The sequence below is a fragment of the Leucopleurus acutus genome (genome assembly GCF_964270905.1).
Source record: "Leucopleurus acutus genome assembly, chromosome: 9".
Lineage (NCBI taxonomy): Eukaryota > Metazoa > Chordata > Mammalia > Artiodactyla > Delphinidae > Leucopleurus > Leucopleurus acutus.
Genome location: NC_139144.1, coordinates 42,343,231 through 42,370,202, shown reverse-complemented (window position 1 = coordinate 42,370,202; position 26,972 = coordinate 42,343,231). Strand labels below are relative to the sequence as shown.

The 26,972-nt window shown below is 37.5% G+C and overlaps 1 protein-coding gene across 4 annotated transcripts in view; it reads right to left on the bottom strand.

The window, feature by feature from the left end:
* Positions 1–16,734: 16,734 nt before the first annotated feature.
* Positions 16,735–26,972, bottom strand: part of ETV1 (ETS variant transcription factor 1) — a 92,706-nt gene continuing 82,468 nt past the window's right edge. For all 4 annotated transcript variants that reach the window (XM_082845944.1, XM_082845941.1, XM_082845943.1 and 1 more), the window contains 2 exons: positions 21,992–22,093; positions 16,735–17,147 (listed from right to left, as the gene is read on the bottom strand). In XM_082845944.1, coding sequence (XP_082702070.1) covers positions 16,926–17,147; positions 21,992–22,093 — 324 coding nt within the window. In that variant the 3' untranslated portion in view covers positions 16,735–16,925. The remainder of the gene's footprint in view (positions 17,148–21,991; positions 22,094–26,972) is intronic.

Here is a 26,972-nt window from a genome sequence, read left to right as displayed (position 1 = left end):
ATTAAGAATTACTTGTTTTATAAACACAACAATACACATATCACAGTAACAGGAGTAAGGAAGTCAGTGAGACAAGTTCTGGTGTGGTAAATTTGACCCTCTCATCTCTAGAAAACTCCACATGGCCAGATGCAAAGCAGTTCTGTTCCATGTTTCCCTAACATTTTTACTATGAATATCGGTGTAGCAACCATCACCTTGTTTAAAGGTGTCATTTCCACTATGGGAAATTTTATGATGACTTCCAACGTTATTTTCCTTCAAATTCAAAACGAATATTAAGAGCCAAAGACGGTTTGTTTACTCATATTAAATGCCCCTCCCAGCAGAAAAGTTGTATATCCCCATTCTCTGGAACTCAAGCACGGGCAAGTGACACCCTTCGGCCAATGAGTATGAACCGAAGTGCTAGTGTAACTTCAGAGCAGAAGCTGGTTACCATGTTCTTTTTCCCTGTGCCATAACAACCATCAATGTTCTGCCTTAAGACTGCACTATCAAAACAAGTGTGAGACGGGACTGCCGCTGACCTATGGTGGATACTTAGACAGAAAAAGAAACTTTGTTTCTGTAAGCCACTTAGCACAAGCTAATATATCCTGACTGGTACAAGGTTCTTGTGACACCGACCCTTGAATTCCCCAAGCAGGTATGACAATAAACCTAAATATGGAAACCTTAATTAATGAGTTTGCTATGATGAGTGTGCTTAAAACTTTTTTGAACTTTTCTGGGATAGAGGGTGACATTAGGGGAACTTAGAAATGTGTGTGTGTAAGGGTTTGACTGTTATCGTCCTGGAGGACCTACTGGCATGTAGTGTCTGGGGGTTGCAGATGCCATACATGCTATAATGCATGGGAGTCCAGCTCAAGAATTATCTGGCCCAAATGCCCACTGTTCTGGCTGAGAAACAGGGTGGCACACAAACCACTTAAAAACATGGTTAATCATACCAAAAGAGAGAGAGAGGGAGAGAGAGAGAGAGAAAGAAAGGGGGGGGAGAGAGAGGAGAGAAGGGAGGAAGGGAGGGAAGGAGGGAGGAAAAAAGAAAAGGAAGGAAGGAAAGAAACAGAAAGAGGGAAGGAGGGAGAGAGGGTGGAAGGGAGAAAGAAAGAAAGAAAAGGAAGGAAGGAAGGAAGGGAAAAAGAAAGGAGAAAAAGAAGGAAAGAAAAAGAGAGGGGGAGGGAGGGAGAGAGAAAGGGAGAAAGAAAGGAAGGGAGGGAGGGAGGAAGGAAGGAAGGAAAGAAGGAAAGATGGGAGAAAGGGAGATAGGGAGAAGAAGGGAATGGCGGAAGGAAGGGAGGAAGGGAGGGAGGGGGAAGGAAGGGAGAAAGGAAAAAAGGAAAGAACATGCAGATCCAATAGTTATGGTCATAATGGATATATGAAAATGTGTATTGGAATTTGAATTTTTATTCAAATAAGTTATTGAATCTCTCAGTTTGTCAAGAAAATTCTTAAGTTCTTGGCAAACCCTTGTTCAGAAAGCCATTGCGTTTCTCTACGGTAATCAAAACAGTGTGGTATTGGCACAAAAACAGACATATGGATCTATGTAAAAGAATAGAGAGTCCAGAAATACACCCACACACCTACGGTCAATTAATCTTCGACAAAAGAGACAAGAATATACAATGGAGAAAAAACAGTGTCTTCAGCAAGCTGTGTTGAGAAAGTTGGACAGCCGCATGTAAATAAATAAAGTTAGAACACTCCCTCTCACCATACACAAAAATTAACTCAAAATGGCTTAAAGACTTATAAGATATGACACCATAATAAGATATGACACCATATAACTCCTAGAAGACAACACAGGCAAAACATACTCTGACATAAATCATACCAATGTTTTCTTAGGTCAGTCTCCCAAGGCAATAGAAATAAAAAATAATGTTTTTAGCACCTTTATCGGAATATAATTGTTTTACAATGTTGTGTTTCTGCTGTACAGTAAAGTGAATCACCTACACGTATACATATATCCCCATATCCCTTCCCTCTTGTGTCTCCCTCCCACCCTCCCTATACCACCCCTCTAGGTGGTCACAAAGCACAGAGCTCATCTCCCCGTGCTATGCAGCTGCTTACCACTATCTTACATTTGGTAGTGTATATATGTCTATGCCACTCTGTCACTTTGTCCCAGCTTACCCTACCCCCTCCCTGTGTCCTCAAGTCCATTCTCTACGTCTGCATCTTTATTCCTGTCCTGCCCCTAGGTTCTTCAGAACCACTTATTTTTTTAGATTCCATATATATGTATTAGCATATGGTATTTATTTTTCTCTTTCTGACTTACTTCACTCTGTATGACAGACTCTAGGTCCATCCACCTCACTACAAATAACTCAATTTCGTTTCTTTTTATGGCTGACTAATATTCCATTGTATATATGTGCCACATCTTCTTTATCCATTCATCTGTCAATGGACACTTAGGTTGCTTCCATGTCCTGGCTACTGTAAATAGAGCTGCAATGAACACTGTGGTACATGACTCTTTTCGAATTATGGTTTTCTTAGGGTATATGCCCAGTAGTGGGGTTGCTGGATCGTATGGTAGTTCCATTTTTAGTTTTTTAAGGAACCTCCATACTGTTCTCCATAGTGGCTATATCAATTTGCATTCCCACCAACAGTGCAAGAGGGTTCCCTTTTCTCCACACCCTCTTCAGCATTTATTGTTTGTAGACTTTTTGGTGATGGCCATTCTGACCAGTGTGAGGTGATACCTCATTGTAGTTTTGATTTGCAAGAAATAAAAATTAAAATAAACAAATGGGACCTAACCAAACTTACAAGCTTTTGCACAGCAAAGGAAACCATACACAAAATGAAAAGACAACCTACAAAATGGGAAAAATATTTGCAAATGATGAGACTGACAAGGGCTTAATTTCCAAAATGTACAAACAACTCATACAACTCAACAAAAAAACAAACAACCCAATCGAAAAATGGGCAGAAGATCTAAACAGACATTTCTCCAAAGAAATACAAATGGACAATAGGCACATGAAAAAATGGTCAACATCACTAATTATTAGAGAAATGCAAATCAAAACTACGATGAGGTATCACCTCTCACTGGTCAGAATGGCCATCATTAAAAAGTCTACAAACAATAAATGCTGGAGAGAGTGTGGAGAAAAGGGAACCCTCCTGCACTGTTGGTGGGAATGTAAATTGATACAGCCACTATGGAGAACAGTATGGAGGTTCCTTAGAAAACTAAAAATAGAGCTACCACGTGACCCAGCAATCCCACTCTTGCGCATATATCCAGACAAAACTCTAATCCAAAAAGATACATGAACCCCTGTGTTCATAGCAGCACTATTCACAATAGCCAAGACATGGAAACAAACTAAATGTCAATCGGCAGATGAATGGATAAAGAAGATGTGGTATATATATACAATGGAATACTACTCAGCTATAAAAAAAGAAGGAAATAATGCCATTTGTAGCAACATGGGTGCAACTAGAGATTATTATACTAAGGGAAGTAAGTCAGAAGGACAAATACCATATGATATCACTTATATGTGGAATCTAAAATATGACACAAATGAACCTATCTGTGAAACAGAAACAAAATCAAGGACATAAAGAACAGACTTGTGATTGCCAAGGGGGAGGGGGTTGGGGAAGGGATGGAGTGGGAGGTTGGGATCAGCAGATGTAAACTATTATATATTGAATGGATAAACAACAAGGTCCTACTATATAGCACAGAAAACAATATTCACTATCCTATGATAAACTGTAATGAAAAAACAATGTATGTATATTTATATATGTATAACTGAATCACTCTGCTATACAGCAGAAATTAACACTGTAAATCAACTATACTTCAATTAAAAAATTTGATAACCAAAAAGAAATCCATTGCATGTCTAACTTTTTGGCATATTCAAGTCAATTAATCAAAGGGTGAAACTTGAAGACTTTCTCAGATATATAGTGTCTCCCCTTCTCAAGATTTTAATTTTTTATTAATGTGGTTGTAAATTTATTCTCATTTTTTCAACTGTTTTACTGCCTTTTAGAAAATACTGATTCTCTTTTGCTACTCACCTTAACAGATATTATTATACATCTGCAGATTAACTGTGTAATTCCTTTTCCTTTTAACAATACTATACACATTTTGATCTTTCATTGTGAGACTATCCTGCCACTTCATAATCATTTTTTGTTGCTATGCTCTGATTTCCCTCTGTACCTTTTTGTTATTCTGGAAAAGGATGTTTCCAAAGGGAAAAAGCTCAGTCTTCCAGAAGGGACTTTAGCATTATATTAGAAACTGATGAATCTTTTTCAAACTGATCTAATAGATCAAACATTCTGCTACATCTCTTGGGTGATATCTGACATTGTAAACTCACGTGCAACTTGCTGTTTCCTGTCGCCTCCGGCGTTTCTGCTGAATGTTTTTCTCCTTTCCAAGCGACTCTTGCGCTTTGCATTTGACATACACATCTCTCAGCTGTGCCACAACACCAGCTTTAATTTTACTGGTCTCATTGCTTTTAGCAGCACCTCCCAATTTAGCTATCAACTGCGAATTTCATTGGAATGCTTCTACTGCTTCCTATTTACTTAATTAGGTATCCTTTTAACTTGCACCTTGAGGGCGGTAGCGAAGTCCACACACAGGTGGTGGGATTTAAGTCTCCTGAACACTAAAAAGTCGGGCAACCAAGAGAGCTTGTGTTATCTTCTTCATTGATCTTTAGTATAAGGCCAGCCAGACTTATACTAAAGTACACTATGACTTACCCTACGTAAGAATATGGATGATGTCAAAAACTGGCTCATCCCGGGCTTCCCTGGTGGCGCAGTGGTTGGGAGTCCACCTGCTGATGCAGGGGACGCGGGTTCTGACCCTCGGTCCAGGAAAATTCCACATGCCGCGGAGCGGCTGGGCCCGTGAGCCATGGCTACTGCGCCTGTGCGTCTGGAGCCTGTGCTCCACATCGGGGGAGGCCACAACAGTGAGAAGCCCGCGTACCGCAAAAAAAAAAAAAAAAAAAAAAAAACTGGCTCATCTTGAGACACAGAAAAGGGATCAAATAATAGCATCACAACAAAATCTTGGAGCATTAAGTGAATTAAATGATCCAGTGATATAAATAACTATTTTTAAAGGCATCAAAAACGTTTGAAGCTGTCTATTTTCTCCTTCCCCCAAATCTGGACTGACTGTACATACGGCCTGAAATCATGGGGTGCATTCTGAATCCTTTATTCCATTTCTTTTTATCAAGCCTGAGAAAGCTGTATGAATGTTAATATGGACTGAATAAATCCTGTGATCGCTGTAGTACCTATAATGATGTGTTCCCAGGCTGCCATATCATGGTTGATTATGACTTCTTTTTCTTTGCAATCCTTCATTGAATTTCTATTCCTTACCTCAGTGTTAATATTCCTGACTCTTTGAATTCATTTCAGAGTTCATAAGACGCTGTATCAAATGTTTTGCTAAAATCCAAATGTATTACATCTCCCACTTTGCATTCACCCACTAATCTTGTAATTCAATAAAAAAAGCAATCAGGTTTGTTTGGCATGATTTGCTCTGTGTAAACCCAGGCTGCTTGTTGCTCAATGGTGCTTAAATTATAAGCAGTGCTCAACGCAAATTTCCTCATCTAACTTCTCATTTTAGCCTAGAAAAGTTTACAGTGTTTTTGTTCATAGATTTTTTTCTCCTAGCACAGAGCAAGTTTCTAGGTCTTAAAAACCAGAGAACAGAAACAACATACTAATTTTTTTAGGGTACCACTTTTTCTTCTTTTTTTTTTTTTTTTTTTTTGCCTGCACCTTGCAGCATGTGGGATGTTAAGTTCCCCGACTAGGGACCAAACCTGCACCCCCTGCATTGGAAGCACAGAGTCTTAACCACTGGACCGCCAGGGAAGTCCCCCTACAATTTCTTATTAGATTTTCATTTTATTATGTGAGCAATCCCTTTACTTCTATTCTCCTATAACATTTTTTTTAGGAAAAGTGTTCATTGGTAGTGGGACAAGAGGACGATGAAAACAAAATTTATTTTGAACATCCACATTGAAAATAAAGGGCAATGCCTTGGTTATATTTATGCAATATCTTTATCCACATTAGTCATGTAATATAAGAAAGATACAGTTGTAATTTCTCTCTTAAGCTTAAATCTCACATGTAATGGATAATAATTTCATTTTAATGGATTCTTTCACTTTCGCTTGACCATAACTTGCTACGGGTTGAATTGTGTTCTCCCCCAAAAAAGAAACGTGAAGTCCTACCTGCAACAGGTCTGAAAGTGACCTTACTTGGAGATGAGACTGCTACCGAGCCAGGCTCGTCTTACCTGTCAAGTCAAAGCGCTGAGACACCGAGGTTTTCAGAGAAGAGAGCGTTTACTCGCAAGGCAGTCCAGCGAGGAGCAGGAAAACGAATCCCAAAGCCGCCTTCCGCCTTCCCAGAAGGCAAGGGGCTCCGGGTACCGATGGGATAACAAATGAGAAAGCAGGGCGGTTTGAGGCCTGGGGAGCATGGGGAAAGGTGATTGGAGGAAGGTGTGTGGTTCTGCGCAGGCGTAACTAAGCTACAGGCCTCTCAGTTCAGGTCACCGAGAGGACGCCAGCGCATGCCCAGTTGGAGGGTCTTAGATTCAGATTGATTTAGAGGCAGCTGACACCAAGTTCCTAGAAAACAACTCAGGCAAACAGCTTATCGTTAAGGCTACCTGCGGCCTGGAGGGCATGCAAATCTTAAAATGGCCTTGATTAGTAAAGGCAGGTGAAATGGATTTAACCATGGTTTCAGCGTCTTTACAGAAGTAAGTTAAAGTGAGGTCATTAGGGTGAGCCCTAACCCAATATGACCAGTGTCCTGAAAAGGAGAAAGTGAACACAGAGGCAGATGCAGGGGAAAGACGATATGAAGAGAAATGGGGAAAAGAAGAACAGCTAGAAGCTAAGGAGAGGGACCTGCAACCCATTGAGCTCCACAGAAGATACTAACCCTGCCAAAACCTTGATTTTAGAGGTCTAGCCTCAGAACTTGAGATAATACATTTCTGCTGTTCAAACCACCCTGTTGATGCTACTTTGTTACGGCAGCCCCAGTGAACTAATATGGTACCTGTCCTATATGCATGTTGGTTTGTTCTCATCGTTATTCCTCTTAGATTATACTCTTCTAGAACTTGGTAAATACGTCCAGTTCTTGCTAATCACTGCTTTTATGCACATTACCATGTCAGCAGGCTTTAAGGACCTATAGGAATCAAAATACTCTTGAAGGAAATGGAAGAACAAAAAGGACATTCTATATTCAGCAGTTTTCCCATTCAGATAATATTAATTTTGGGGACTTTGAGAAAGACTGAACACCCCCAGCCGGCAATTCCGCTTCTTGTTTATGCCAGTTACTTGAGGGAATTACTTCTCATCCAGCATGCAAGGGCTTCACGGGACTGTAAGATTCCATGCCCTTTTACCTGCAAAGGGTGAGGACACAAACAAAGGGCAAACCCTTGGGTTCTCTCTCCTGGGCTCTGAATCTTGAGTAAAGTAATACAAGAATGGAACGATAGTTGGTAATCTTTGATTTCAGTAATAGTGACCTGAATAGATTGATGACTATTTCTTGCTACTAGGATGTACACATACACAGCAAGTGGGCATTTGATAAATGCTTTTAGTCAACATTCTCAGGGTCAAGATAGTCTGGAAGTTAATGAGTCAGTAGTCTGCCCTGCCTTGATTTTTAGTTAAATGTTCAGCATTCTTGTCCATGATGGGCCACATAGACTTGCATGTAGTGATTAATTGAAAGCTTCATTTTATAGCAACAGGCATGATTGACCTGAAACACTCATTATATTTGAATAAAAGTATCCCTGCTTCCCACTGTCACTAGCATTTTAAAGACCACTTCGTTACCATACTCCTTCTCCACAGACTTTATGCACTAAATAATGGATTATTTCAGCCTAACTGATATATCATATGTAGTTCTCTAAGTGTGGGTTAGATTCATGTGGGTTAGTCTTATGTAGTTTGAGGGCAGGAATCGCTTTTATAAATCTACTACATCCTCCATAGAGTCTACTTATGGGGTGGGGTAACTTAATTTGGGTGCAGTAAGTACACAATCAACTGATTTTATAGCAATGTTTAAGACCAATTTGTAGAAGATTCATAATTGGGGATTTTTGAGGGATGAAATCAATGGATTTCCCAACAAAGAACAAATTGAAATGAATAATCCAAAGTCTGTTCTAATATGAGTGAGTTAATACTCACTCAATGAATAAATTAGTGAGCAATGTATTTCTCCTTTGAGATCTAAATTATCCAAATATTTATTTTCATATTTCTCCTTGTTTTGGTTTTGGAAAACTGCCTCAGGATTTCTACATGATCACAAATTTTTACGAAAATAACTAAACAGTAAATTCTAGGGAAGAATTATTTTTTCGGTTGATTCTATTTCATAACTTTTTAAAAAGATTTATTTATTTTGGCTGCATTGGGTCTCAGTTGCGGCGCACGGGCTCTTCATTGTGGTGCGTGGGCTTCTCTCTAGTTGTGGCATGAGGATTTTCTCTTCTCTAGTTGTGGTGCACAGGTTCCTGGGCACGTGGGCTCTGTAGTTTGCGGCACGTGGACTCTCGTTGAAGTGTGTGAGTTGTGGGATGTGGGCTTAGTTGCCCCGCAGCATGTGGGATCTTAGTTCCCTGACCAGGGATCGAACCTGCGTCCCTTGCATTGTAAGGCGGCTTCTTTACCACCGGACCACCAGGGAAGTCCTTCATAATTTTCGTGATGGTGAATTTCAAATGTTGGCATATGAAATAATTGAAATGGCAATTTTATGGGTGATTTGTTACACCTGTAAAGCAAGCTCTTCATAAAAGAGACAAAAATCAACAAACAAATTTGGAATGTTATCACATTTGGGCCTGGCATTATATATCTGAGGAAAAAATAAATAATAGACTTCTCTCTTCAGATACTGTGCTTTCAATAATAAACCAAAATTTACTCTATAAGTGAATGATTATAAACAAGTCACCTTGGGATTAAGCACCATATTTCAGGGGATAGATTTTGAAAGGAATATATGAGGTTTGAAAAGTCACAGAAAAATATTCAATTTCTGTTTTAATTTAGCAAGTTCTTAGTGTTTGGTGAGGGGATGGTGGCGTGATGCCCAGTGTATCTTGTTAACCTGATTTCACATTAATTCAGTACTTTTATTAAATCTCACATGTTTCTGTTTGGGAATTTTTTCCTAAAAAAACGTTACCTGAAATTATCACTGTATTAAAGAGCATAGCTTCAGTATGTTTGTGTCTTTATGATGTGTTAATCAAATCTGTCCATTCAAACTAAAGAAACAAGAGTGCAAAAGATCAGTTCTCTGTTTGATGTAGTTTGTTTTAAGGTTCTGGGCCGTTTTTATTTGTTAACATAGATGTACATAACTGAGTTATTTTCAAAGCATCCAGTAAGCTCCTTATCTAAATGAACTTTTTTTCCCTGCAATCATTGGGACTTTGTAGAAAAGTGTTTATACATAAAGTTCTTTTTTTTCTTTAATAACGCTATTAAACTACAGTATGAAATCAAGGCCAACCTATTAATAAAGGAACTACAAGTAATGTGAATTATTAGAAAGCATAAGGTTGCATTTTTTTACTTTTCTAATTCTAATATATAACAAAGTATCTCCTATAGTATTTTTTTAAAATACTTTAAGAATAAAATAATCTAAATGGATTGGAAATACTAGTGGTGATGGTTGCACAACACTGAGAATGTCATTCATGCCACTGAAGCGGACACTTAAAAATGGTTAAAATGGCAAGTTTTATGTTACATATATTTTACTACAACATTTTTAAATAGAAAAAATTTAAAGAATTTAATATTTTTAAATATCAAGTAAAATATTTCTCAAGTATTAAAAGTAGGAGAGCATTGTGCAGTTTAAGATGTAATGTCAGGACTTCCCTGGTGGTCCAGTGGTAAAGAATCTGCCTTCCAGTGCAGGGGGACGCAGGTTCGATCCCTGGTTGGGGAACCAAGATCCCACATGCCGTGGGCCAACTAAGCCCATGCCACAACTACTGAGCTCATGCCTCAGTGAGAGCCCACATGCCTGCAAACTACAGAGCCCACACGCCGTGGAGCCAGCACACCACAACTACAGAGAAGCCTGCACGCCGCAACAAAAATCCCGCGTGTGGCAGCTAAGACCCGACACAGCCAAAAAAATAAATAAGAAAATAAATAAATAAAAATTTTTTAAAATGTAATGCCACATGCATTATCTTATTTTCTCCCCATCTTTTTGTGCCATATTTGTCTTCTGTCAATTAAATTCACATTAAATTTTCTATAGGACAAATAGTTTTACTGGCTGTTCAGAAAATTTAAACGTACATAAGATGTCATAGTCCCCTCTAAAACAATGTGATAGTTTTTAAAAATTAAGATTTCTTTGGAAAATAGTTGCTGTGATTTCAGTTCTACTTTAAATATTCATTTGTTGCTTCTTCTGAATCACGTGACTTCAAATCTGCCATGCTTTAAAAGTGTTCTGGGCAATCTATTACTTTCAGAAGTCATGTCTAATAGCGTAAGTCATGGGGGCAGTGTTTACAACATTCTGAAGAAGTTGATCTGTCTCTTTGGGGATCATTCAGCTGTATCCTCCAGTGGAAAAACCAAAGTGATACTTCAATCATTTTGATTTCTAAATGCTTAAAGACTCAAAAAAAATTCATGTTATGATATTGCTATTGTTTAAGTAGTACTTGATTTCTTTTTCAGATTTTTCTATAAAGACTAATCAAAGACGTTTAAAGAAATACATTTTAAATAAGACTGTGTTTCAGCAAAATGTCACTGTTACATAATTTTTTTTTTTTTTTTTTTTTTAGTAGCTAAGTTTTATTTTCTGCAGTAATAAACATTGAAGCATCCCACTCCTCAAGCTGCAGGGAAACAAAACAAGTGAACCAAGAGATACCAAGGGCCAGTAGAGGCAAAAAATTAAACCCAAATAACAAAGTGGCAATTACTCTAAGTTTGAATTCCCTATGCCTTCCCTAGTAGGGACACAAGCTTAGGCCACAGCCCCCTTTCCTCCGCCTAGCCTTTGGGGAGGCAGGCGCCCAAAGCGCCGAATATTCCGAACCACCAGGGAAGCTGATCCAGGAATGAGTTGATGGAAATCCGGAAGAGGACAAGGTCTTCAGCAGACCGTCTAATAGCCAGGGCACTGCCATTCACTGTATATTCCTTATGAATCATGCCTTGGTGGCATTAGGCATCTGGGATCAGAGACCTGCGGGGCATGTCTGCCCCCACCCCCAGGGGGGGTCGGAAAGGCACTGTGAGTGTGAACACCAGCAGTCCACTTCCAGGCCCTACAGCCGTGGGTGCTGCATCTCCACCATGTCCTAGGGCACGTGGTGCCGGCTCACCCTTGGGACCAGCGGCAGCTACTTCCATCCCTGCTCCTCTGCCAGGCCCACCCCGGCCTTCTGAGCCCCGGTGACCACCCTCGCCTCCAGGGCTACCTGAACTACTCTGGCGATCAGGAGTTCATGAGCTTTGCTGACCAACTCCGCCCCCTGCCCCTACAGTGCTGTCCCCCGGGGCCTGCACGGCCGCCGCGTCCCTCTCTGAGCTGAGCAGAGACTTACATACATTTTTAAGTTATTTAAAATTTAAGTCAAGAAAGTAGCTAGGTCCAGGTTACAAAAAAAAAAAAAAAAGCATCGTTTATGAATTTGCCTGTGATCACATGACATTTTGAACACAATGACATTCTGGTTTTGTCTTTAGCCTCAGCTTCTCCTCAAAGCCAATCAGCGATGGAAACACTAACATCTGTCAAGCATGCACCCTGGCTGGCACATGGGAGTCACTGAAATAATTTAGATAGTTCCTTTCCCAAAATTTCTTTCTGATATAGCTGCTGAACAGATTAAGTGAAACCATGTATTGAAAGAGATTAGAACACAGTACTAGAAAAATATTTATCAGGTGTCCTGGGACCTAAATTACCAGAAAAAGAATAACACGTGGGAAGTGACAGGAGGGCAAAACACTACTCAAGTACACTGGTCATAAATTAAATGATTAAAATGATTCAAAGCAAGTCAACATCTTAGATGATATTTATCAGTTTTACATGTGCCACCTCCCAGAGTGATCACAATAGTGCAATATTTTCAGCTTCTGGGCTTTTATTTTAGATTTAAATTTTGAGCATATTTATTTGCTATGATCACATAAACTTCATGGAATGTTTTCTCAAACCGTAAGTATAATTTTAATATATCCAAGTGAATTAAAAATTTCTTCTCCATAGAAACATAATTTTAGGATGGAACTAAATAAGAATATTGGAGTCTATATGCAAAAAGAAAAAGAAAAAAAAAAACCCTATCTTACATATGAGTTTACAAACCACAGCTATTCTATGAATACTTTTAATGGAACGTTCTAAAATTGTCAATATTTTTCAGTAAAGGCATCCACTACTCTGATCAAATTCTCCTCTTCTTAAACTACATCTTTCCATAAAATTTTTTTTAATAAATAAATCTTTCTAAAGAAGTCTCATATATTAAAAAAAGAAGGAAAAAAAAAAAGCTAAGTCTTAAAAGTATGTACTAGTTGAGTTCTGAGTAAATTGAGCCGAATTCTTCAGTATCATGTCCAACACTGATATCTTATGGAAACTTGGCTTTGATGTAATTCTTCTCACAATTGCTCAATATGTTCATTTGCCTTCCACTTCCTTCTATTATTTTTACCCATCTTTATTTTTTTCTTACCATTCTATTTTTCCCCTTCCCCATATCAAACTGCAACTGGAAAATAGCTCACTCATTTCTTATTTTCAAATTTCAGTTTTTCTCTTTTGAGACACCAAGTAAGAAACATTCAAATGGTCTTCCCCTCTGTAATGTTTTGTCATTATACGCTCTGAAAATGCTACCTGATAGAACATTCATTTTAGAAGCACCTATGATCTGGCCAAATGCTAAGACATCTGGTAATAGATTTCTTTCCATGTCATATAAACATAAGTTGACTCATATTTTAAAATTGCTCTTTTGAGTAACAAACATATTCTACATATCATTCTTTCTTAAACAGTAATAACTTGTAGCTGTTAAGGCTGTAGAGTAACAACCCATACTAGCATCAAAAGAAATTTATATTAAAAAAAATAATCTGACTTGGATAACATAATTAACTATGCTATAACTCTGTAATTATCATACTATATTTTTCTCTCATTACATAATTTTTACATGTGGGGGAATTAAATAATCTAAAAGCTCTATGTGATTATCAGATGCTTTAATGGAGTAGGTGAACTTTAACATAGAATGCTTTCATTACCTTTTATGCAGAGTAAAGTGAGACCATCTCAATGGTAAACAAAAATGTTCTTCAGTAATTTCTCACCCTAGATCCATCAATAAGAACATTTTTGTCCATAGGTAAGTCAATCAGTATTTTTAATACACAGTGTCTTCATCTGTGTGGTAAGTTGAATAACAGCCACCCCTTCTCCTCCATAACCCCTTACCTGTGTCCTGATCCCTGTGAATGATAACTTACCTGGCAAAAGGGACGTCAAAGATGTGATTAAGTTAAAGATCTTGAGATGGGGAGATTATCCTGCGTTATCTGGGTAGACCCTAAATGTAATCACAGATATCCTTATAAGAGATAGGCCGAGGAAGATTTGACTACAGTAGAGGAAAAAGAGATGTGACCACAGAAGCAGAGATTGGAGTAAGGAAGCCAGGAGGCAGGAGCCAGAAATGACAACAGCTTCTAAAAGTAGAAGTAAGGATGGGCTTCCTCCAGAAGGAACCAGCCCTACAGACACCTTGATTTTATCCCCTTTAGACTCATTTTGGACTTTTGATCTCTAGAACTAAAAGAGGATAAATTTGTGTTGCTTTAAGTTATTAAACTTGTGGTAATTTGTTACAAAATCTACAGGAAACTGATAAAAATCTATAAAAAGGAGTTTCAATTAAGTGACCCCCAAGAACTTTCTATAATTCGAGAAAACTGCTCTGCACTGTCAGCTCTGCACTGTCAGCTGCATTTTTATTTTTAAGCATTTTTATAGGCATAACTTAAAGAAAACCATCTTTCATTAGTTATTGCAGAGGTGACATTCTTTGTTGTAATTAGTCTGTTGGGTATTAACATCAAAAGGCAGCAAACATGAGGGGAGATAATTCTTTTATTTTCCTTTACCAAGTTGAAGGAAAATGTTATGTTGTTGATTTCTATGTTTGAATAGCCAATTCAATTAGAAATTCAAAACACAAGAATCTTGCAGAAATCAGCTGCCAGATTTATTAATCTATCTGAAAATAAAAATACAACCAAACAAAAGGTAGAATAAGAACAGAACCAAAAAAAAAAAAATTTAGATACATTTCCCAAGAGTTTATAATGTAATGTCTTGAACCCTTCTGTATGAGAAATATACTTAATGTTGGCCAATTACTTACTTCATTCAGTGAGTTAGTACCGTAAACAGCAAAATATATAATTTGTCCTTAAATATTATATAATCAATACCAATTCTTCCTTGATTCCTTAAAATAACTCATAGCCCAATTTTCTCACTGTCAAACTAGAAGTTTTAAAAGAATAAAAGAAAAAGAGAAAAAAAAGAATACTCTATATAATTTTCACTTAGATCATATTTTAAGGACCCACTTTCAATTTCTCCTTCAATTTCTCCAAATGCGTCAATTCTCTTTCCAGTAAAACTTTAGCTGAATATTTTAAAATCTGTTTTTATTCTACATGCTGTAAATGGCCACATGAGCAAAGTGGGGGGGAAAAAGTTCTGATTTTTAAGGCATATTTATTAGCCCATGATGGGCCTAATGCTATATAATGTAAATGTAGAACAAGCCTTGAAATCACAGGTTACGTAGATGTGTTGAAATTAGAAGTTTTTTTGTAGGATTAAATGTGAGTAGTATTGATTATGGTATGTGGGTTTCCCAATAACTGTTCAATTTAAAGACATGAGTTGTGATCCATGTCATGTTGGAAAATGGGTAGCCAGGAGATCATCTTTCAACAATTTTTCCCGTGTTCATCATGAAAAGCTTTTATAAGTCGATTTTGGCTTTGTGTTTAGGACTTTTTAAAAATTTTGCTACTGACTCTTTAAAAATTTTTGTTCCTCTGGGATACTGATGGAGTGAACAAAATTCGTGTTTCTTGCTTGAATCATTTTAGCAAGCTCTTCAGAGATACTGTAACACCATTTACTTATGGTTTTGTTATACCCTGCTTTCAGTATTTTCTCCAAATGCAAAACAAAAGCAAAACAAAAAACCTTTGAAACTTTAAATCTTTAAATCTTCTTTCAAACAATCCAATCACATTTACACGAGTGTCCAAAACAAGATGATGGATAGTACCAGCGCCAGCACTATGTCATACAGCAACTTCCTCATATTCTTTGACAGTTTGTAAATAATTTTCCATTTCACCAGAAGTTACAAAATTTTCCACAGTTTCCCTTAGCAAGCTGAAGCTTACTCTTCATTTTGTCAATGTGCATAAAAGCTGCTTATAGCATAGCATGGCATAAGCTATTTTTTAAGCAATAAATGGTTCGAGTCATCTATTTTGTCCTGAAATGCTATCTGTAGTTAACTGCATTGCTTATAAATGGTCAGAGTAAATTCAGCATGAAAGAGAATATTACAGAAAAGACAGCAGCAGAAGCATTAGCATTATCTAATATTTATATATGTTTCAACATAACACAGCAGTAAAAGGTTTAAATGCATATCAATGGGTACCATGTCTAAAAATTACTATAGTACCTATTTAGTGTATTGGATATTTTTCTTAAGGAGTGCTTGCTGTATCTAGAACAGCATATTATGTGATTTAGTACAGTTAATTCTTATTGATTAAATAATGTTTTTATGTACTGAAGGAAGCGAAAGGAGACAGATATTTTTTGCTTCATTGTGATCCCAGATTTACCATTTAAATGAAGATCTCAAAGGACCATGAAAAATATCATTATTTAACTGACATGAGCTTCAAAATACTTTAACAACAGTATGATTTGTATCTAAAGAGCAAGGTGGCACCAGATACATATACTGCTACTGGCCTGTGACTCGGTTTGGAGCCAGAGTCCAAAATTGTGCCCCTCATTTACAGTCATGGTGATTACTCAACTTCAGAGAGAATTACCCATTTTATGGTTATCCTCTAAGAGTCATATATAAAGCAAAACGAAACAAAAAGCAGCAAATGCAATCTCTAGATACCTTTTTACAAGAGGTGCAAAAACAGTCATTTCTAACAATTAAACTGCCTTTTACAGTAGTTTTTTTTTTTGTACACCTTGCAGAGACTCAGAAATGATAGGGGAAAATGCCCAAGGCAAATAGTCTCCAAGTGGATATTTACACAATGTGAATTAACTGTGTACTATAGACACCCAGAGGAAGTGAACATTTTCTAGGTTGTTATGAAATCAAATCAACATGATAGAGCTTCATCATACTTAAAACCTGTAGGACCCCATCCCAAGCCTAAGTAAAAAGTAATCCCCCAATCCCCCCCTCCCATTCACCCATTACCTTCCTGTTACACAGAATAAATGTTTAGATTACTCCCACCCACCCTCAAATAAAGTGCACAGTCCATGGCAGACCATAGAATAATGCAACAGGAAAAGCCCCTTTTTGTGTATTATTATTTAAAAATAAAATACAAACAACAAAAATCAGACAAAGATTGAAGAGAATTCAGAGATTCTCTGCATCTCGCAAAAGAGGAGAGGCGCGAGGAGGCCCTTGACTGTCACTTGTGTTAATACACGTAGCCTTCGTTATAGGGGTGAGGGTTGCAGCAGCCCCCTTCTGGCATATAGGCCATGCTCTCGTCAAAGTGGGACAGAGGCACCGTGTCCTCTTCGTTGATATGACGCTCCATGTCTGTCTTCAGCAGTGGGCGCTGATTATCTGGAAAGGCCATGGAGAAGAGGGCTTCTGGATCACATACAAATTTGTAGACGTATCTCTCTCCAGCCACCTAAGGGAAACACGGAAGAGAAATCCCATCCTTATGTGCAGTGCCGGATGGTAACTGGACTTAGTGTGGTGAGCATTTCGCAAGAGATACAAATATCCAATCTCTGCGTTGCACACCTGAAACTAATGTGAGGTTGTTATGTCAACTACATCTCAGCTTAAAAAAACCCAACAACTCATCTTCACCATCCCAGATTGGAAGGGCAGAGAAAGAAATAAACAAAAACATGATTTAATACTCCAGAAAGGATGAATAACAAAAGAAGAAGCAATGAACTATTAACAGCTAGAAAAAAAATCCTCACTTTGTGTGATAAACTACGGTTCAATCGAGGGAAATGCAAAATGTTGACCTTGAGTAATAATTACATTCATTCCAGATATAGCTAGAAAGCTTAGCAGTTTGCTTGTTTTCATGTAAGTGTAAACTTACATTGCTATTTGGGGGGAAAAAAATCAACGATTTCATGCAGGCATCTTCACATTACAATGTTTTCCCCTCTGTTTGAAAAGGTAATATCTATAGTACTTATAAAATAACCAGGCCTTTAAAGTGTAGTGTCTCCCTCTTAACATTATATTTCTGAAACTGTAGAAAGACTAAACTTCCAAACCTTGGAAGAAAAATGTATTGTGTTCCTAATAAGACTAGACTAGTGATTCACTGATTTGCAGGGTGAACTGTTCTTTTTTTCTTTTTTTTTTTTCTTTTGCACTGTATATTCTCACCCGAAAAAAAAGATACATAGCCTTATTTAAACGAAAGATGGATCGAGATGTACCCAGCATTATCCTGGGTACATCACTTTTAAAAGTGAAAGCAAGATGCCTTAGACAGAAGGTAAGGATGTATATAAAGTGTCAAATTGAAGTAAGACGGTGTAAAAAAGTGAAAGGAATTTAAAATACACGATGCATAGGGAGGAAATGAAAAAAAGGAATGTGACAGCTGCCTGAAATAAAGGAGAAGTGGTGTAATCTGTAGGAAATAACATGTCCCAAACTTAAATTTTGAAGAGTAATGCTTCTCTAGGAAATTATAAACAATTGAGTGGAACAAATACAGCCCTGCCCCCGCTGCCATTAATAGACAATGCTGAGCTTCTCAAAAACCCACGGGGGGGTTGGGCAGGGCGGGAGTGGATGAATACAGTTCTTTGTATTAAGTTTGGCAGTAACTTTTTGTGTGTATGTAGAGTTCAGTAATTTTAGAAAGGTGCAAATTACTCAACCCCTCTGCTACTTGCTGTGTGACGTGGGGGTATGGTGAGTTCATAGTTTATAAACTATCTGTGCATGTTTGGGAAGGAAAAAAAAAATTACCAAAGAGCACTGCTGTTCTGGACTCAGATTTAGAATGTTTTTTGCCCTGGATTTTTTTTTACCCTGTAAGAGGAATCAATTTAGAGAATTCAAATACTCTGAATATCCTTAGGCTTGAAAACAGCCAAGACTTAGTTTTTATGAATTTGGACATGTTTCTTAAACTGCCCCCAGTTCCCCTTTTTTTTTTGTGAAATGGAGTCAGGAATGGCTTCTTGGAAAGCCTGTTGCAAGACTAAGATGGAAGTCTCTAGCACAGGGCATGGCAAACAGAGGAGTCTGGCATAAATTTATTCACTTTAGCCCTTTATAAAAAGGAAATTAAGTTCGTAAAGGTGAAATGGTGAAACTGCCATAAAAGTAAAAATAGACCATATCAGAAACAAAGCTTAACTATACTAAATCCTCGTTTCCCGTGTTTCTTTGTTCAAAGCACTTTGAGAATAAAAATAAAATAAATGGCCTGCATACCTCAGAGCATTTAATAACCTGCTTTGTTTTGTCTGCAGCCGCTGAGAAGGAGGCATTTGCTTTAGGATACTGGAAGTTTTTTTGTACAACCTGTTGCTATTGGTTATAATTAGAAATGATTCGATAAATCACTGTGGGGAATTAAAATGTATAATATACAATCAAGATTATAAAACCTCTTAAGGACTCTGCCTTGACTCACTGTTTTATTTTCCTTACAGTAAACATATTTAGGGCTACTACTATAATTACTGGACTGTGTTAAATGCCACAAAGTTTAGAACAAGGGCTGATAACCAGCCACGGGACAGAACGTCTTCTGTTATTCAGTTACAATATGGAAAATGCTATACATTCAGTATACACAAATTGCAATGCTTAGATAGATAAAACATGAATTTTGAAAGACTAGCTATTTAAATTATGTGAACTTTTAAAATTTCAGAAGTAATACAGGGATATTGGAAGAAAATTTTAAATTACAGATTAAGCCAAAAGAAATAATAATCTGATTATATCAACCAGAAATAACCAATGCTTAAATGTTTGTATATACTTTTCCCATCATTTCTAAATTTTGAAATTCATACATGTACTGTCTATAAGGTATAATGATCATTACTTCATTTCTTATTTCTTTCATAACTACTAAAATAATCAGGGTTTCTTTGATGTTTAGATCCACTTGGGTTTTATTTTATCCTCTAATCTTTCCGCTATATTTTCTTTTACATACACCACATACACACAGAGTTTTAAGTTCATTAACAAGCGTGGTCAGATAAACACTTTCCCCATACATTAAAATATAAAATTCTACATCAGAGTTTTCTTTTTTTAAAGGACTGCATCATTTTCCTCTGAATGACTATACTAGAACTTACTTAACCATTATGTTAACAGGTAAAGATAAGATGGCAGGACATTCTAAAAAGAGTGAAGCAATGAGAGTCACAGGTGTGTCAGTAGAACGGCTCAACACGTGGAAGGAAGAATAAGTATATGTACGTCTGTAAAAATTGTCCAAAGTCTTGATTGTTGTGCTAGTTATAAGTAGACTTCAACTTTTGCATTTTTCACCTTTAAACGACCTGGTTTTCCTTATATCATATGCAATACCCCAAAAGGCCTGTGATGTACAACATTTTGCTCTCCTATATTAGCTGACAAATAAATAGTTGCTAATAGTTTCCTTTGGCAATTACAGCCTAATAGAAAAAACGTGAGGAGCCACAACATTTCTCTTTGTTTTTTCAACATCTATGCTGTCGTTTGACTATTTGATAGCATCTTGCCTTATTAACTTATTAAAGTAAGGGGTAAATAAATAGGATATGTGATAACTGTATAAATAAATAGGAACATGGAAGTGGTGGTATCAGTAATAAGCATAAGTTTGAACACCTTTGAGAATATTTAAGACCAGACATGTCATCCTGAAGATACCCCCTCAAATACTGTGTCTAAAACCTGAGGTATGATTGGACATTTTACGATACTTTTTAGCTCTCTGTGACTGCTCCATTTAGTAAGGGACTTACTGGTCAAGACACACAAGCTAAATATGCCTTGGACTCAGGGTGTGAGATGCATTCACAGCTACCATTTGTTGAAGACTTTTGCGCCAGGTACAATGCAAGTGTCTCAAGTACATAATTTCATTTAATAATCACAGCAGCTTCACGAGGTAAGAATACCACTGCTTAGTAGCAGAAGAATTCGTTCAAAAAAGGTGATCTAATGAGAAGGTAGCATGCAAACCAAAGTCATGACTGCATTTTGTGTAACACTGCCCAGGGGACCTGCAGAGCACCTACTGTGCCAGCCCACTTGATGTGCCCAATTAGGAAGATGGTGATGAAAACGAAAAGAATGGGATGTATGTGAAAGGGGTTGGCTGCAAATGGGAGTGGTGGATGAGAGGAAGGGAGGAATTAAAAAAGACTCCAGGGTTGAGATGGAGAAGACAGAGCAGATAGTAACTGGTTTCACATTTTGAAGGTGAGATTCAGGGAAATAGGAAGCAATTAAGAATCTAATTCAGCCTTATCTTTTAAGGATCTTCCAAGTTCTAACTTCCAGGCTGGCCAACTCCAGAGCACAGATTCCCTTTGGTCTAGAAAACTCAATGATGCTGTTTCCCTGTCTTCTAGTAAGTTTCATGGATCAACTGGTCTAGTTTTTCTTGGCAGAGCCATGGTGACATAAAACTATGCCACAATCTGTGATATACGTCTGTGTCCCCCCAAATGAACAAAGGATGCATAATAAAACTATCATGTAATATTCACGATGAATAAATCCTAAACGTTGTTCACAGTCAAGACTATTAGATCGAATATGCATGCAAGGCTGAAGGATGTAACAATAACAAATACCCAAATGTTTTATCTTTATTTATTCATTTATTCATTACCTTCTTCAAAAATTTTATATTTTGTTCTAGGTGTAATTCATTTGTTTTATCTCACACCTTTTAAAAAAGCTACCTGGAAATATTAAGAGACACTCATTTGAAATAAAATAAATTTAACTTCATTATACCAATGAAATAAGATCAAATACTTATTTTTAATCAACGGTTTAAGATGTTAAGCTGTCAAGTAATGAAATCAGCCAAGAAAAAATGTTTTTCAGAATGAGAACAAGCAACGTTCTGAATGTTTTAAGAACCAGAACAAGAGGGAAAAGGTAACAATTCAGTTAGTATTCAAAATTATATACTTGTGGAGAATATAGCAAAATATCAATGACTTCTGGGGATATATGCTTGCCATATTAGTACGAAAACAACATTTTTTCTACCAAACACAGGAAAGTGGGGACTTCCAGAAAGTCTACTACTTTGTGTATGATATTATTACACATTTGTCTATAATGCCCATGCATTTATAAACAGAAAGGCTTGTAATAGCAAAACAAACAGCTAAGCATATGTTAAAGTGGGCGAAAACCTTGCTTCAGCAGTGTAATGATATGTGGCTTTAAAGTATGACATGCAGATGAATGTGCAACATTTCAATGAATTTTAATGCTGTATTAGCTGCTCACCTTTTGCATGATTCCTTTCTCATAATAATAGCGGAGTGAACGGCTAAGTTTATCATAGTTCATAGCTGGCCTGTTTTTCTGAATGCCCCAACGCCGGGCCACCTGCCACCAAAACAGAATTACAATGTAGTGTTAAGTATAAATTTATCAACATATCTCATAAAAATTAGTTAATTCATTAATTACTTCCAAACGCTCTAAAACACATCCAAATCAAAAACGTAAGTAAAGACACAAAAGCTATCATGATCTGCATATCCTGCGTCCTGGTTTGCTTTTTAAACCAGGCCTTCAGTGATCACCCTGGAGCCGAGGCATGCTTCGCACTCTGAGGTTCCCTGTTTTTTCCTTCTTATTTTTTCTTTTCAGATAAAATCTATAGATCAAGAGTGGCTTCGTGATCTCTTTGTAAAGGTGTTTTTGAGGTTATGATAAACCAAAGGAAAACAGATATCTTGCATGACGCTGAATAAAAGAGTGAACAAGTGGCACAGTGTGTACAGCAGAGGAAACAGTATACCAATCAGTAAGCTGAACTGCAAATAATTTTTATTGCCTGAAGCAGCATCAGGATAAAACTGTAGCCAATACTACACTGGGGAATTAAGCGTTCATTTAAAGAACAGTAATCAGATGCTAAAAATAAGAAGGTCACCGTGTATATGAGTCCACAGACAAAAATCTCTAAAGCAGAATATCTACTTTTGTTGTTTAGTGAACAATCTCCGAGCTTCAACAGAGCTTCAGCAAAACCTCCTTCCTCAACATATCTGCATCCCCTACCTCACCACTACCCTGGCTACATGCAGAACAGGGTGGCCTGCTTCTATGACCCCAGCTAAAGTCACCTTCGCATTAATTTCCACTTGTGCTTCATCTGAGCAGAAATTGCAGCTGCCATGCATACCTAGGTAACCCTGAGACACCATTTTTAAATAGGGTTAGAGTTTTCCTTCATGTTCACAGAATTCCAAGTTGTTGCTACGTGTAATATACTAAAACAGAATGCTTTGCAAAGAGATCATTCTGTCTCTCTCTACTTCATTAGCAATAACCTTTCTCCAGAGTTTTTTTTTTTTTTTTCTCTTTTAAAAACACTGATCCTTGCTATTTTCTCTCTCACTAATTTCTACTTCCTGAATGAAGATACAATGTAATTTAGTCACATATATCAGTATAATTTTTTAAGAGCAGAGAGATGTAACGTCACAGGGACGTGACTATATATCAAAACAGAGTCACTGTGACAGGCACATCTTAAAGTTCCAAAGATAAACTTCGTTTTAATGTAAATGTTCTAAGCAATAGCAAAATGGGCTGATGGCAATAAGAAGTGAAAGCAATAATTTCTGAATAAAATGTCTTTTAAAAAGCTAACAATGGACATCAGTGAATCTTTAATAGACATGACAACTGAACAGCCTGCGAACCTGGAGGGGATGTGAACATAAATTATTAGTATCTCCTGAAATTGAACAACAATTTCTGAACACGTATGCATTTGTAAATGATACTTTTCTAGAGGCTCACCAGGAGGCACCTAGAAAGTAAAATACCTGCAACAAACTAACAAACTTCAAGACAACACAGTGGAAGTCTTTGGGGAGAGAAAGATGTTTTTTTAATACCATAAGCAGAGTTTGACTTTTATGATGCCAGTTAATTCTCAGCACCATGGGTATCAGTAGACATTTTAAAACAATCAAATTTATTCTTCTTTTTTCTTTTTTTTTTGCGGTACGCGCGCCTCTCACTGTTGTGGCCTCTCCTGTTGCAGAGCACAGGCTCTGGACGTGCAGGCGCAGCGGCCATGGCTCAGGGGCCCAGCCGCTCCATGGCATGTGGGATCCTCCCGGACCGGGGCATGAACCCGTGTCCCCTGCATCGGCAGGCGGACTCCCAACCACTGCGCCAACAGGGAAGCCCCCAAATTTATTCTTAGAGCTGTTTCAATATCACATTCATTATAAAGTTGAGGGAAATGTATACTCATATGCCTGAGAGATGCAGACAAGTTGTGCAAGATGAAGGAATAAGATACAGATATCTGTCGTACAGCACTGTTCCTATAGTTAATGATACTGGAATGAACGCATAAAAATTTGATAAGAAGATAGATCCCATGTTGTGTTCCTATCATGATAAAAATTTTTTAAAAGATTGCAACTTAAAATGAACAGATAACATAAATAATTTCCAGGATAGGTTAGACCATCCAACAACTAAGAAAGTCCACTCAGCCCTCACATATGACCCCATCAATCACCACTATATCCGGTGCCACTAAAAGCCAAGGTACCAAATGTAAAACAGATAGCTAGTGGGAAGCAGCTGCATAGCACAGGGAGATGAGCTCAGTGCTTTGTGACCACCTAGAGGGGTGGGATAGGGAGGGTGGGAGGGAGACGCAAGAGGGAGGAGATATGGGGATATATGTATACATATAGCTGATTCACTTTGTCATACAGCAGAAACTGACACACCACTGTAAAACAATTATACTACAATAAAGATGTTAAAAAAAAAAAAAAAGCCAAGGTACCATTTTCAACATGGAGTGGGTACGATGATGGCAATACTTTCAGTAAATTCCTTTTAATACTCTTTCAAAAGAAAACTTTGGATGTTAATGAGGAGAGTGAAAAGATCTCTATAGCACTCTAGCATTTATCCTCATCACCAAATGAATTACACAGGAAAATGCAATCGTTCAATTATTATTCAATTTATTTTTAAAATCACGCTTGAATATGCAACAGTAAATCTAGAAACCACAATCAGGGCCTGGCTATCAGACTTCTCGATAACTCTTCCAGCTCAACAAGCTTGCATATTAGCAGAAGACTTCTACTCTGCCTCCTACAGATGCTTCACTATGTCAATAACTGTTCCCTGGAACAATTCCCCAGAACCCATGATTAATTAAAAAATAACATCTCGTTATCTTGAATATCTCAAAAAGAGATGTTAAAGATTATGTGCTTGCTAAAGTTATCCAAACACACTGAGCAGATAATCAGCCACAAGACTGCAGTCTCACTCAGTATCATTTGAAACTGCAAGAGGAAATACAAAAAGCGGAACTCATGAGTAATTCCAACAAGGATGGCTTCAGAGCCACCTTTCATGAGCTGTGCTGTCACAGACCCTCAATTAACTGCTGTGTAGTTGAAAGAAGAGGGTGACCGTGGGCCACAGAGACTAAAGAAATTTCGCAAACATTTTCCAAAGAAGAAATTTAAACATAAGCAGCACAGTCATTGCCTGATGGAAGCAATTGTAGCAGTGAGCAATGCAGCAATCAGAAATGGAATGTTTCATTTTGAACAAAGGGCCTTAGGAGACATTGAGCGCTTATTGCACAATTGCCAGGGAGTTAGGCTGACTCTGAATTCCCCTGTCCTTTTTTACTTTCTGAGTCTGATACAGAAAAGGTGTCTAAATGTTGGTTTGTTGTATGGAACAGAAATAATTGTATTCCTTCCCGGCATTTAAAAAAAAAAAAAAATCACAGAAATTCACAATTTGATGTAACTTAATGGTCCCCTGGTCAAGTCTCCTATTCTACTTGTTCAAACATGATCAGCTTAAAAATCAACAATTGCTATATAAAGAACTTAATCACGTGTGCCTAAGTATTTTTACACTTCTGAGTGGATCAATAATCACAGACATAATTCAGTCATTTCCCCCATCTTAACAGATAGATGGCAAAAATAAAAATTCTGTTTCTGCTCACTTATTTTAACCACAGATGGACGGAAGTAATTGATATAAATCCCTGTTGAATGTCCTCAGTTCTAGCATGAAGCAACTCTTGCAGAGATTATTAACATCTTTCACGAGGTGAAGAGCACACATTCCCATCATGTTAAAGGGCTTTCAAATTACTTTACGTTAAGTGTTTCTAGTCTCAATTTTTAGTGCTTCACATTTTTGCGGTTCTTTCACTTATATCATTTAAGTACACCTACATAAAAAATGAATTTCTTTTGACAGCCAAATTAAGTTTTAGATGCAGTACAAAATTCAAACACCCAAACATTTAGCCTATACTCAATTGAATTTCTGATTTAACTTGAGCCCTCAAATGCTACCAGGGTATTGATGTAACCCGGAGTACACTTAATTGTACTAACCATCTCCTCTGATTTCATACTTTATTTAATACATATTCGAATCGGATAATCTCTTAAATCTTAATAAGTAATGTCACCTTATCTTCTGGAAATCAAATTAGGACACGTTATCTGATTATGATTAAATACATGGTCTCATAGAGCAGAAAATGCAAGATGTATAGGCCCATCAGCCTAGTCTAGGTTGTAGATGTCTAGTCTACGTGAAACTAATCACTGTGAGTTAAAAAATAGCTGGATATCTCTCTCTGAATTTTGCGACTTTTCTGAGGTGTTTAGATCCTATAGCCAATATGATCAGTCATAGGCATGTTAGCTAAAAGTCTTCCATTGCTTTCTCAGCTAACGTAAACTGAAGTCAGTTTTAACAGCAGCAGAAAAAGCATCTTTAATAAGACACAAACATTTCATATAAAAGTCACCTTTCTTTTGAGATCCAAAATGCTATTCGGTAGGTTATGTTGTAATAATAATAGTAGGCTTGGGACTTCCCCGGTGGTCCAGTGGTAAGGAATCTGCCTGCCAATGAAGGGGACACGGGTTTGATCCCTGGCTGGGGAACTAAGATCCCACATGCCGTGGGGCAACTAAGCCCGTGTGCCACAACTATTGAGCTCACGCACCTCAACGAGAAAGAGAAATCCTGCATGCCACAACTAGAGAGAAACCCGAGCCCGGCAACGAAGAGACCGCCCCGTAATGAAAAGATCCTGCATGACTCAACAAAGATCCCATGGGCTGCAACCAAAAAAAGAAAAAAAAAAAAAAAAAAATAGTAGGCTTAAGCCTAAAGTTAGTCCAAGGCAGAATAAAAATTGAACTGAGAGGTTTTTCAGGAAAAC